General features: G+C 40.4%; 1 protein-coding gene across 1 annotated transcript; it reads left to right on the top strand.

The window, feature by feature from the left end:
- The first annotated feature begins 6,778 nt into the window (after positions 1-6,778).
- LOC118766812 lies at positions 6,779-14,277 on the top strand. Its single transcript, XM_036510596.1, has 3 exons — positions 6,779-6,956; positions 13,033-13,261; positions 13,860-14,277. The coding sequence occupies exons 1-3, from the start codon at positions 6,779-6,781 to the stop codon at positions 14,275-14,277; spliced, it is 825 nt and encodes a 274-aa protein (XP_036366489.1).
- The last annotated feature ends 265 nt before the right edge of the window (positions 14,278-14,542 follow it).

Below are 14,542 nucleotides of genomic sequence, written 5' to 3'. Positions count from 1 at the left end.
AACAGCTGGCAAAACTGCAAAGAAAAGTAAGGAAGAACTCAAAAACCAAAAGTTTTCAATTTTAATTAGTGTCTCAAAAGAAATGGAAAATATTATCGATTTAAAGAAAAAAATCAGATCTGTTTTATTAAGTTCAAAACATGGCGTGAGAAAAACGAATTTTTTGAAAGAATACAAGCAACTCACAGGCGAAGATATCGACGTCAGAAAAACTGGATTCACAACTCTCGATGATTTTCTCAGATCGATTCCTGATACAGTTGTTCGAGACGAAAATTATTACTTTGCAGTTTCAAGTGACGCCACACATCACCTAGAAAAGTTAATCCAACAACAAAAATCAGATCGCAAACTGAAAACGAAAGAAATTTCGTCACGTCATCAGAAACCGAGTCGACATTACGTTAAGAATGACAATGACAAACGACGGCGTTATCAAACAAAACATGATCGTTTTTCTCGATACAGCAATGATAATGGAATCACACGAAGTGTTTCCATGCACCAACTAACGGCACTACCATCACTACCACCACCATTACCAACACGGACATATCAAAAGCAGGCTTCAGTGCCGGCCACAGTCGATAATTTAGACGTTGATGAGCTCAGAATGAAACTGTTATCGATACTCTATCAAGCTCCTCTCGGGTTGAACGTTAAAGATTTACAAAAGGAATACAAATCTGAGACGGGTAGGTACATACCCTTAAAAGAATACGGTTACAAATCTGTAGATGAACTCATGCTGAATTATAGTGTTGACAACACCATGTGCATCAAAAAGGGACCGTTCTTCGTAGCTGTCGCACATGATACAATAAATAAATCTTTGCAAAGTAGGCATTATGTTTCAACGCCAAACTTACACAACAGATGCTTTATATCAGGCAATGGACGGAAAATTACGATTCACAAAAGATTTAATGAGTTTAACGACAATAGTTATAAGTTTCAGATGTCGGAACACGGTCTTTCAGACTCCCGTCTTTGTGTTGATACTACTGATTCACAAAGTAAGTTTCCACGTGCAAACTGTGATTGTCAGTGTCACGTCAAAAATTACTTTAGCATGAGGCAAGTCGATAAATGTAATCACAAGTGTCGGTGTTATCATAATGACATTAACGTTGAGGATAGTCCAGGGAAGCGTAACAGAGAAATGAAATCCCGAACTGTAACCCTTGTTGATAAACAAGAACCAAACAGTACACTCAAAATCCAACACGGAGATCTTGCTCTCCAAGAACTTAGGATTTCTATTATTAACACTCATTTAGATGACAACAATAGCGGAAATTGTGACGGGCAAATTGACATAAAAGAGGGACAGAAAACTACTGCTAATTACAAAAATTCATCTTTGAATTCGAAATCTAACAAGATAAAAAGCGAAATCATTAAGCCAGTCAGGTTCTAATCATAGTTATCCCCACAGATCCTAACAAAAATATCCCCTGAAAAACAACTATTTTTCTATTTCATTACTGTTGATATGTATAAATGCCAATTTCATCGTATCGTTATTTTTCCAAGTGATATGTTTTTTTATTGCCAAATGTGTTCAAACGGTTAAACTAAACTAAACTCCTTGAAAAAGATCGATTTTGTTTTCTTTCTTTTTATTCGGGCTCATTTTAGTGGTGGGGAATAATCATTTGGACTTGTAATATATTAGATTGACAAATCATGTGCTTCGAATTATTTGTTTTAAAATTTCATAACTGGCTCGTGAAAATATAAACATGGGTGTACAATTAATAAAGTTCAGATCGGTCATTTCAGTTTCAATGCACCGAACTGTGGTCAAGTGCCACATTTTATAAACAAACTGGAAGCCTCAAACGTGGTTGCTATTTTACAAAGTAAATTTCGAACGCAGTTTTAAAGCTGAGCAGAGATAGATTAAGTATTTACCCTGAACGTTTTTTCCGTCTTATAAGGGTAAATAATCTTTCTCTGCTGTTCTTACAACTTTACTGTGTTCGAAATTTATTTTCTTGTCTGGTCAAGTGTCTTAGCATTAGGGTTATTAGAGATAAATAGGGTATAAATGGAACTGTGTTGCGGGGTCCGTTTGTCGTTCTTGGGAAGGAGATTCGTATTAGGTGTATCCTAAACTTACGGGAAGAGAAAAAGCTTTTTTTTCTCCTTCATTAGTTTCTTTTATTTATTTCTTAGTTTCATACAACAGAAATTACGATTCAGAATTTTTTTTTTTTTTTCAAAGTTTGTTTCTCTCATCATAAGTAATTTTTTCGGCATAACTACAGACGTATACCCTCCCGACTTTCTTACCTCATAACTTCCAGAAAAATGGATACTTTTTAACAAAACTTTCAGGAAAATGGGTATTTTTAAATGAAATTTTATACAAATACGGACGAAGGTAAAGGATGTGTACACCACCCATTTCCGGTGGGTTTGTTGTTTTTTTTTCAAAAGTTTTTCGGCTATCTGTTTTCGAACTTCTAATTTCCCCAACCCCAATAAATTTTAAACTTTCTTTCGAATTTATTTCTAATCCATGTAGTTAAATACAGAGATTACGAATCTGGGAATTTATTTTTTTTTATTTTAATTTTTCTTTAAGAAACACTCAATGCCTATTTCCTCACCTCCGCGTTTTTTAAAAATTAAAAACTCAGAATGTTTCACTTTCGTCTAATGTTTCACGCATGCGTAGAATTCTACTGAAATAGCAGACGTAAAAAATATCAGACCACCTCTAGAAAACCCGACATGCTAGAAACAACAGCTAAACGACATTATTTCTGGAAAAACTTCTCAGCTTTCTAAAAAGCTAAAAGTGTAACATTCGGAGTTTTTAACTTTTTGAAAGTGGGGAAGTGATGTGTGGTGCAAGTTGAGGAAGGGGATTTGAGTGTTTCTTTAAGAAAATGTTTATTTTTTATTCTTAAAGATTCGTAATTTCTGCATTTTGTGCGTAGAATAAAAAAATTTTTTTAAATTCGGAAAAAGTAAAAATTTTTAAAATTGGGGTGGGGAGAGGGAAATCAGAATTTTGAAAACATGTTTTTTGGACAAAATCCTAATCTCCTATATCGAAAACAGGGAAGCCCGAAGAAATTTTGGGAAAAAAGTGTTGGGGGTGGTGCAAATTATCCAATATTTCTTTTTTTAATATTCCGCCACCCATCCCTTAATTTTAAAACTTTCCACTGTTTCTCGATTTGGTGGGTTGTTGGGTTTAAAATACGGACAGTCTGATTCTGCCATTTGTTTCTCTTTATAGTTTCCAAATAATTTTTTAAATACTTCAAAATCAAAACTGTTTTGTGTTTGTGTAAGAGAAAATCATTTGATCATACTCTTTACTTGTTTCAGTCATTTGACTACGGCCATGCTGGAGCACCGCCCTTAGTCGAGCAAATCGACCCCAGGACTTATTTTTTGAAAGCCTAGTACTTATTCTATCGTTCTCTTTTGCCGAACCGCTAAATTACGGGGATGTAAACACACCAACATCTGTTGTCAAGCGATGTGGGGGGGGAACAGAGACACACATACATATATACGACGGGCTTTCAGTTTCTGTCTACCAAATCCACTCACAAGGCTTTGGTTAGCCCGAAGCTATAGTAGAAGACATTTGCCCAAGGTGCCAAGCAGTGAGAATGAACCCAGAACTATGTGGTTGGTAAGCAAGCTACTTACCACACAGCGACTAACAGAAAATTATGTTAAGATGGTTTTCTCTTACACATACACACAAGACTCAATAGTGGAAAGTTTTGGAATTGGGAGTGTGGAGTAAAATATATATATTTTTTAATTATTTTATTGGATAATCGTATTAATTCCATTGTGAAATCCAAGAATTTAAAAAAAAAGTTGATAAAGAGTGGAAAGTTTTGGAATTAAGGAAGTAGGTGGGAATATAAATTTTTTATTTTTTGGGGGGATAATTGTATTAATTCCATTATGCAGAAAACAAGCGAAAAAATTTTGTGAAAGTTCTTAAAAATAAAAAAGTTATGAAGGGTTTTAGCATGTCAAAAATTAATTTCTCTTCCAAAGAGAGAGTGTATTAGAATGTATTGAGACACTATGTTATCACAAAACTGTTAAAACTTTACTAGATTGATCTGTGACTAATCCTGGATTTAGTTTAATTTTATACAAACTTTGCTATCAATTATATAGATAACTAGATTACCTGTAATAGTTACTTCCTGGATCACCAGGAAGCTCTGAGATTCCCAGCAATGGAGTTTTGTTTTCTTTTCCAGGTTATTTTGCATGCTTTCAATGAATGTGGCATCGGAAGTATGTATAAACGGCCCTTTCCTTATAAAAGGAAAGATTTGGCTGCTATTTCTTGCACACCCTGCTACCACGTAACAGGTTTTTCAGATCCTTTATCACAAATAGTTGTTACGTGGTAGCAGGGTGTGCTAGAAATAGCAGCCAAATCTTTGGGAGTGCGATATGTTGAATTCACTCAAAAAATACCTATGGAAAAAACTATTTCACACTGAGGTTATGAACGGCTCTTTTATGAAATTGTTTCATGCATGCATAGAATTCTACTGAAATATCAGACCACCACTAGAAAACCTGACATGCTAGAAACGACAGCTAAATGACATGATTTCTGAAAAACTTCCCCGCTTTCAAAAATGCTGACAGTGAAACATTTGGAGTTTTTAGCTTTTTGAAAGTGGGGAAGAAAAAATTTTTTTTTTTAATTCTTAAAGATTTGTAATCTCTGTATTTTTCTTTCTGGATTGCAAACAAAAATTTCGAAAAAAGTTTAAGATTTTTAAAATTTGAGGTGGGGTGGGAGGAAATTAAAATTTTAAAGACATGTTTTTGGAGCAAAATCCTATGTTGAAAACATAGGAATCCAAAGAAATTTTTGGGGAAAAAAAGTGATGGTGGTGGGGAGCACAAACATGCCAGAAACAACAACTAAATGACACGATTTCTGAAAAAACTTCCTTTTAAGTTTATATTAAAAAAAACAGGTTTTTAAATATGCTCATCACAAACACAAATTACAAAATAAAAAAATGTCATTTCAATTGAAGCTGAGCTAGGTAATACTTCAATGCAAATTATGTTATTTCTTGCTGTGTGCATGCACAAAATTACAATTCAACTTCAATTGAAATAACCTTCTTTTATGTGATGAGTGTATTTAAAAACCTGATCTTCAATATAAACTTAAAAGGAAGTATTTTCAGAAATCGTGTCATTTAGCTGTTGTTTCTAGCATGTTGGAGGTGACATTTGCTCTCTGCCTCCCCACCCTTTAAAGAAACACTCAAATCCCCTTCCCCAACCTCCACCCATTACCTCCCCACTTTCAGAAAGCTAAAAACTGATTGTCTCACTTTTAGCCTTTTTGAAAGTGGGGAAGTTTTTTTCAGAAATCATGTGGTTTAACTATTGTTTCTTGCATGTTGGGTTTTCTGGTGGTGGTCTGATGTTTTTGGTGTTTGTTATTTCAGTAAAATTCTACGCATGCATGAAACATCAAACAAAAGTGAAACATTTAGAGGTTTTAGCTTTTTGAAAGCAGGTGATGGGTGGGTGAAGTAGGAGAAGGAGCATCGAGTGTTTCTTTAAGAAAACTAAATTTAGAAAACAAAAAAAATTTCCCAGATTCATAATCTCTGTATTTTTGTATGTGGATCAAAAAAATTCGAAAAAAGAAATTAATAAATTGGGGTGAGGAGGGGGCAAATTAAAATTTTGAAAACATGATGTTTGGATAAAATCATCTTCTCCTATATCAAAAACATAGAAATCTGAAGAAATTTTGTGGAAAAAAAAAGCAAGTAGTGAATGAGTTGCACACAAATGAGCAGTGTTTGGATCAAAGCACATGTAAATCTCTTCGTAACTTTTTTATTTCTGTGAATTTTCACAAAACTTTTTTCAATTCTGTCTTCTGCTCAATGGAATTTGTAGTGAGTGCGTGATTTGAATATAGAGGCACCTACCTTCTCTTCGTAGTGACAGAGACCCTCCAGAGATGACTAGTCCTTCCTCACAGCCCCGACCCGAACACTAACGATAGCAGCTGCTAGCCCAAACCCTTAGCGACGTCCTCGCACGTCTTGTCACCTGCACGACCCACGTTGGAAAAGGCGATTTCCGCTCCCTGCGCACGCCTGACAGCTGACCCCTTCCGCTTGCCCCGCTTCCGGTCAACGCACCCGGCTGCTGACGTCATCCCACACGCCACCCTGATCTTAAAGATCACAATCTCTCCGCTCCATGTTGTAGTCTACCATCCAACCGGGAGAGCGCCTTGCTCGTCAAGATCTTTTCAAGCTGGGCTCCTCATTCTCCCCCTCTCCAGAATCATCGTCCGTCGAAGCAACAATCCTGCGAAGGTCCGAGACGTGTCGTGGTGTTCCATCTACGGATACGTTGCTTCTGGAATTGATCGCCGTCACCGTTTCTCTGCTCCATTGAGATGTACAGCGCGCCTTTGGTGGCTTGACCCAGACTTCCTCCACTATTTTCACGCGAACGGGTCCCTTCTCTTCCTCGTGACCCTCCGGCGCTTTGCTCGGGTGCCTCCATTCATATTTGAACACAGCTCTCTGCGGCACAGATTCCTCAGCTTGTCCGGATCGGGGAGACAAGTTGTACCAAAAGACTGCTTCAAGCGGCGAAATGTGCCCTCTTTCCGCTATGGCCTTGACTGTCCGATGGTGCCTCTCCACGATCTCGTTACCACCCGGCCTATACGCTGCTCTGAACAAGCGTCGCACGTTCCACCAATCAAGCATAACCCTCAATGCTTCCGAATGAAACGCCGCCCCGTTGTCCATCAGTAGTTCTTCCACGGGACCTCTCTCTAAAAATATCCCGTTCAGGATCTGCACGATCTCGTCAGCAATGCCCGATCTCAACCTCCTCCAAATGGCCAGCCGGCCCGGCCCACAGTCGACCATGGAGAAGTACATTCGCTGACGGTAGTGTGTCACATCCACAGCTAGCCTTTTCCAGTTCTGCTCCACGGAAAGGCTTCCCTGTTCATGCCCACATGGAGCAGGGTCGATGGACTGACACCTGTCGCAGCTCCCGACCACCTTCCGGACGCTTCTCCTAGTGACGTCAGCATCAATTTTTTTTGCCAGATACAGGGTCCTGTCCACACCCAGGTGATGCATAGCGTGCAGTTTCTTCAGTTCAGAGTCATCCAACCGACACGCCGCAGCTATCCCTTTCCGGGCCTCCTCCGGTTCTTCCAACCACGCCCTTTTCACCCTGGTCAGTACGTCCGCCCTGTTTTTCTCCGAAGGCACGAAAACCACGTTCAGCTTCAGTCCGAATTCGGCGATCAATTCACCTAGAACTCCTAGACGGCGCTTCACTAACATCTCCGCAGCACCTTTCGTCCGCACTCTCCTGTCACCGGTGATCACCGATCCTACCCAGCCAAGCACAGTGGCCGAATCCGTCCGCATTTCAATCGTGCGCAGCCCCCATTTCAAGGCCAAGTTCACCCCTTTCAGCAGCGCGTCTAATTCGGCGACATTGATGTGGTTGAAATCATCTGCTTTCCGAAGCCAGGCCGCATCCTCCACCGCAGTGCCTTCGATTGCCAACACCACCCCTATCGCTATACTGCTAGCATCACACCAGACGGTCCCGCATTTCGTCTTGGGCACGTACCAGTTCCCACTGACCGGGTCTTCCGCTCTTGTCCTCTCCAGGATCTCCTGCATCATCGCCACCATCCCTTCTCCCACCTTGTCGCCCCACCTCTCTCCTTCTGCTCGTCTCTTGGTGTAACTACACGCCGTGCGCAGCCATCCAGCGATCGGGTAGTGACCGACCAACTTCCCACACACCGAGAACAGCTCTCTCCTGCTGACGCTGGAACTCAGCTCTGGGATTTCATTTCCTCTCCAGAACACCGATTCACCTGATCCATCTCTTCGCAGCTTCAGCCCCAGCCCGGCTCCCCCTTCAATCGACTCCGGTGGCTTAGCAATCAGTCCGAACTTCTCCAGATGTCTAACTACCTCGTTGGCTGGCACTACAGTTTTGTCCACCAAAATGTCGTCAATGTAGGAGCTGGTGGCCTTTCTAATCTTGCCGTCTTTCCCTAGGACGGACCTAAGCACTGCTGCCATGATCTTCGGAGCGGAATTCAGCCCGAAACCCAGCCTGGTTAGACAGTATGTCCGGCCCTTGTACCGCACCAGCTGATATCGCCACAGTTTGTCGCTCACATGGAGCTGCAAGTATGCCGATCTCAAGTCGACAATCGTCGCTGCCTCAGTCGACTGTCTCCACTTACGTAATGCCTCACCACAAGCGTCTGTCGCCTCACCTCCCGTGTGACATGATATGTGCTGGTTTAGCTCCCTGAAGTCCAGCACCGGTCTGACTTTTCCCTTCGTAGGCTGCACCACCGCCATCAGGGGTAGCACTCCGCCCGCTACCTCCTCCTTCCAAGGGACAAGGACCCCTTCCTCGATCCACCTCTCCACCTCGTCTTCAAACTCGACCCTGGCATGGCCTTTCAGGGTATGCTGGTAACAGCTCACCCTGTTCTCCAGCGTCGGGGGCTCGTCCTTCCATCGCCACTCTATCGTCCACCGCCGACCATCGAACGCCGCCTGAAAGTCTTTGTCCTCGATGGTGTAAGCGGCGCAGTCCCTCGCAGGGCTCTGCTCTCTCTGGCGATCCTGACTCGCAGTGCACGACGCCCCCACGCTTCCGAACGTGACCTCATTTCCCACAACACTGACGCCACCGAGGCAGTTGATGGCGTCCATCTCCATCACCACATCAACTCCATCTATCACGCGTTCGGCCACAATTGCCTGCAGCCTTAGCGTCGCGCCGCGCACCACTATCTCTACCTTGCTGCTGCCTCTGCAACAGATTTCGCTGCCATCGACCGCCCGGACACTACTCACCCCGTTCCATTCCTTCGTCACCCTCGAAGTCATCAGGGTGGTCGTACAGCCCATATCCACAAGGGCCTTGAACGTCTCCCCCTCGGCCTCCATGTCAATCAATGGCAGCGTCTCCAATAGCGCCTCTACTCATTTGAGGGGAAAGTTCGAGAGGCAGCAACTTCCCCGCGGTCGTTTCCCTGGCCGCAATCACGGGCAATGTGCCCTGTCTGCCTGCATTGATAGCAAACGGGCCCCGGCTGCGTACAGTCCCGCGCCATGTGTGGTCCCTGGCATCTAAAACACCATCCCGAGAACGGCTGCTCTTGTTGCACGGTGAGCTTCTGTACCTCTTTCTCGGGACGTCGTCCGTCTTTACGCGCCTCCGTCACCGCCATCGCTATCGCCTTCCGCCCAGAGTGTCTCGTCAACGCGTGAGCCTGAGCTACAAGTTCGCTCAATGGCATCTTTTTAACCCCGGGCAGTCGTTGTAGGTGAATCCCTACATCGTCAGGGAACCCATTCACGAACGCCAGTCGGGCTGCTCTCTCCAGTCCTTCTCCGGCAAACCCGGCCAGAGTCGCTAGCCTTCTAGCTTCTGATGCAAAGTCGTCCACTTGGCCTCCCGTCCACCTGATTGCACCTAGCTTAGCGAAAGCTGTGTACTCGCATTCCGTGTATGCGTCGCTCTATATTCTCATCGCTGAGCCGTTCCTCTTCATCCATCTCTAGGTAGAGCGACAACGCGCTCCCTTTCAAATACAGCGCCATAAGACTCGCCACGTCGCTTATGCCCTGCAGTCTCGCTACCAGCCTGATTTTGCGAATCCAGGCCACTACACCGCCTTCGCCGTTAAAAGGTCTGACGACGTCACTGGCGATCCTAATTTTTGCAGACATCGTGTTGAAAAAAAATGTGAATGCTTAAGAACGGCCAAAATAGCTTGTAATGAGTGCGCGATTTGAATATAGAGGCACCTACCTTCTCTTCGTAGTGACAGAGACCCTCCAGAGATGACTAGTCCTTCCTCACAGCCCAGACCTGAACACTAACGATAGCAGCTGCTAGCCCAAACCCTTAGCGACGTCCTCGCACGTCTTGTCACCTACACGACCCACGTTGGAAAAGGCGATTTCCGCTCCCTGCGCACGCCTGACAGCTGACCCCTTCCGCTTGCCCCGCTTCCGGTCAACGCACCCGGCTGCTGACGTCCAGCTGCTGACATCATCCCACAGAATTAATACTATTATGCAATAAAAATTTTTTTTTTATATCTTAAACCATCCCCTAACCCCACTTAATTCTAAAAGTTTCCACTGTTTAATGACATTTGTAATTGTATTATCATTTTGGATTCTGCTTGTATTTTATGCCCATAATATGCAGGGATCACTGGGGATACATTGCCAAACGTGAACTTGGATAAGCAAAGCAAGAGAAACAGATGGAATAGTCATGGTGAACACGCTTTTGATCATAGGTTTATTCAGTCTGGGTAAACTATGAGTAAACATTCATAGCTAGTGTCATCAAGAAGCAAAAACGCCTCTCATCAACTTTAATAAACCACCAATATGGTTTTCGAGCATTCAGATCCACTGGACACCTAATTTCCTACTCTACAATTATTTCCTACATTGAGACTAAGAAAACATCCTTCAATGATGAAATGATAACCTACTTTGATTATTAATAGTGTGTGTGTGAAGAGATAAAATTGGTAACTAGAGCAAAGTGAATTTTCCATTAAGTGAGTATTTGTTGGAAGTTAAAATACTTTATAATTCGGAAGAGGAAGGCCAGTCCTTCATGTGGTCATTGCTAAGCAGAGGACTGTGTTCATGAAAGCTCCTCAGTGAGGGTGAGGCCTAGAATCTGTAATGCAATACACTTGTAATATCTTATAATAATTCTGCTTGTCACTGCATTACTTAGCCCATAGGTAATGCGCTCATGTGATTAGAGAAAAAAGAGGGAGAGAGAAGCGTCCATGGCGTGAGGTAGAGGGAATGTAATTGTAACACTTTTACATGATTAGTTGAAAAAGGAGAGAGGGAGGGAGCACAATATTATGTGGTTAAAAAACTTGAAGGTAGAGTAGAAAAGTTAAAAGCATAATTTAATAGAGGGGTGATGTTCTGATAGTGAGGTTAAAGAAAGGCTGATAGAGTTGAGGGAGAGAGAGGTGGTGGTGGTAGTGATTGGATAGTGAAAAATATATATTTTTTAACTAAACTAAGTTTTGTATAATACCTATCACTTAACACATGCACATAAGTGCAATTCTGTGAAATATTCATATTCATGTGGCAGATATATGCAATTTAACAAAAGGTTGTATTGTATGTATAGGATGGTTTTTTTTTTTTTTGTTTATGGGGAAAATAAGAGTGAATATTTATTTTATGGGAGCTGTGTGTAAGTCTATAAAATTGTGCATTATCGTATTTCAATTTCTTTCACTTTTCAATGAATAAAGTTTTCAGAAATAACCCAGTAGGTTTACCATTAATTCCATGAAATATTCACGGGTCCTGCTAGTAATATTCTATATTATAAACTGCAGTATATTGAAGGTGCATGGTTAGAGTGTCGAGCTTACGATCGTGAGGTTGTGAGTTCGATTCCCGGACCGGGCTGCATGTGTTCTTGAGCAAGACACTTTATTTCACGTTGCTCCAGTTCACTCAGCTCTAGAAATGAGTTGCAACATCACTGGTGCCAAGTTGTATCAGCCTTTGCCTTTCCCTTGGATAACATTAGTGGTGTGGTGAGGTGAGGCTGATATGCATGAGCGACTGCTGGTCTTCCATAAAAACCTTGCCTGGACTTGTACCTCAGAGGGCAACTTTCTAGGTGCAATCCCATGGTCAAGACAACAGTATCTGAGCATCCACTTCGGGTGAAAAAATACTCAGCTCTAAATTTGAAATAACACTTTTTACTCAAGTCTTATACTGAACTTATTCTTATAAGTTATTATCATACTTCAATGCTGAGTGTTGAAATTAATCTTTTATTCATCACAGTGAGTTTTTTATGTAGCCTTTTGCTAACCTTCCCTTGTTAGCTAGATTAAAAAAAGAATGGTAGTTATGTAGTATCCAGGTAATCTGTGACAAAATCATGTCTTATCATCATACAAATACACAATTCTATTGGGATGTAAATTGACGTGACAGCTCCATATCTATTCCTTTATGGTTATCCTATAATCGAATTGTTTTTGCCAGTTACTGTTAGAAACACTAACATTTAATAACTGATTCCCATTGAATTCTAACAATTACTCATGGTTTCTGCCTTTACCAAATTGTACATTATTGAAAAACTTTTTCTTTTATTCTTTTACTTGTTTCAGTCATTTGACTGTGGCCATGCTGGAGCACCACCTTTAGTCGAGCAAATCAATCCCAGGACTTATTCTTTGTAAGCCTAGTACTTATTCTGTCCAAACACTAAGTTACGGGGACGTAAACACACCAGCATCAGTTGTTAAGCGATGTTGGGAGGACACAGACACACATACATATATATATATACATATATACGATGGACTTCTTTCAGTTTCCATCTACCAAATCCACTCACAAGGCTTTGGTTGGCCCAAGGCTATAGTAGAAGACACTTGCCCAAGGTGCCACACAGTGGGACTGAACCCGGAACCATGTGGTTGGTAAGCAAGCTATTAGTTATGTTTACATAACCAAATTTTATGTATTGGTAAATTTAAAATACTTATTTTATTATTTTTACTGTAATACAAAATAGTAAATACATTTGTTTGTAAACTTAAAATAGTAGGTTTTTATTAACCATGTCTTATTGAAAATGCATTCATAAATAAAATATAGCACTAGGGAATGGCTGTTAGCAGTTTAGGCTAGGCTAGGCCAGGCCTAGCCTATAGACAAGCAAATCAACTTAAGTCTCTTGGAACCAATTACCGACTTAGGGTGAGCTATACCTATATAATCATCATAAAGTACCTTACTGATGTGGTGGAGATTATTATTGATTTGTTTCTAAAATCAAAATGTATTTTAAGACCTTTGAATCTAACAATATCTCATCTTATCTTGTATTTGATGGTGATTATAAAAGTGATAGTTGAAAATTAGATACTTGCCTCTCTAGAGCTCATACATACATCCCAGGCTTTGGCACAAAGAGGATCTGGAAATGTGACATGGGCTCTAACTTCTCAAACATTTCTCAATGTTGTAAAAGATCTTGGCATTCCTTGTGTTGCAGGAGATTTTGAATCAGATAGTCAGATCATGCTTTTGGCTAACCAATGGAATTGTCCAGTGCTTAGCAATGAGAGTGATTTTTACATTTATGATGTAACTGGAGGATTTATAATGTGTGAATTACAATGCCATATCATTCACTGATGTAAGTTCTGTACAAGTTTTTGGAATGTCAAATTTATTTCAGCAAAAATTTCATTGATTTGTTTCCCAAACAATAAAAGTTTACTGCCACTTTTTTTTTAAAAACTTAGTGGAAATGATAGTATTAGTTCCAAAGGTATGTTTGATAAATATCTTTTTTGCAATAAAATGAAAGCCCCAAATAATTTTGGTCCAAAAATTATTGATTGAGAGAAAAGTTCCTATCACTTTAATATTGGCTCCATCATCAAAGTTCCCTTGAAGAAGCTATTTTGAACTTTTTCAAAATTGCAAAGAGGAAAGAATTGTAAACATTAATGAGTAAATCAGTTAGTAGTTATATTAGTATAGAATCTTCTTTTGATATGAAAGAATATTTTGAAACAGACAAGTTAGTTTTTAAATCACCAGGTTTCAAGAATTTTTGTCACAACTGTATTCTACCAGAATGGTTCATTCACTGATTAAAAAGATGTAGACTTTCTGTATCATTTCTTAATTCAGTACACTTACAGTGAATCATTCTAACGAGTCAGATTGAACATATGAGCTATCCACTTGTATCAGACAAGTTATTTATGGTATTTTACTTTTTGATAATGTTGATAAAGAATCAAGAAAGGAATCATTTATTGAAGAATATGACAGAGTTGGTTGTAACTATAAAAAGAAAAAAGTTAATCCAGTTTTTACCATTCCAGACTTTGGGCCTCTCCCATCACTGAGTGACATTTTATCAGCCACTCTTGATATCAAACACATTATATTGTTAACCTTAGGTTCAGACTTGGAGTTTTTAAAAGAATTTCCTGAAGAGTTAAAAATAGTTGCTATTACCATTGTGTATTGGGTGAAGAATGCTAACCATGAAATTCATAAAGCTATGGTGACAGTTTTGGTTCTATGCAATATATATATCTGGGTAAAAATTTCAAAGGATAAAACAGAGAAACAAAGTATTTCTTCAAAGCTCTGCTGGAAATGAGAAAAGTATGTGAATTGGAAAGAATTACAAGTTACATTGCATTATTGTGCCCACATTTGAATCAACTGCTTCAGGACCTTTCTGCAAACAAGTCACTTCTTTTCATAATTTCTGGAACATTTCTTTGCAATTTATTTCTTGAAATCCATGACCCAAAAAACCCTCAATTCTTATCAAATTTGTTGGTTCCTGGTAGTGAATTTGAATCTCTTTTTATTTCTTGTGATAATGCATTTCATTTGATTTTGAAACCATACTATATTGC

The sequence above is a fragment of the Octopus sinensis genome, linkage group LG18, assembly GCF_006345805.1.
Source record: "Octopus sinensis linkage group LG18, ASM634580v1, whole genome shotgun sequence".
In the NCBI taxonomy this organism is placed as follows: Eukaryota; Metazoa; Mollusca; class Cephalopoda; order Octopoda; family Octopodidae; genus Octopus; species Octopus sinensis.
The sequence above is the reverse complement of the archived record's forward strand: the minus strand, read 5'-3'. Positions and strand labels throughout refer to the sequence as shown.

What these genes read in the sequence shown, in the direction of transcription:
- LOC118766812 (XM_036510596.1), top strand. Translation starts at nt 6,779, where the DNA reads ATGCTTCCGAATGAAACGCCGCCCCGTTGTCCATCAGTAGTTCTTCCA. An exon ending in GAGAAGTACATTCGCTGACG is followed by an intron (nt 6,957 to 13,032) that starts GTAGTGTGTCAC and finishes TTGCCTCTCTAG; the next exon opens with AGCTCATACATACATCCCAG. An exon ending in GTAACTGGAGGATTTATAAT is followed by an intron (nt 13,262 to 13,859) that starts GTGTGAATTACA and finishes CACTTGTATCAG; the next exon opens with ACAAGTTATTTATGGTATTT.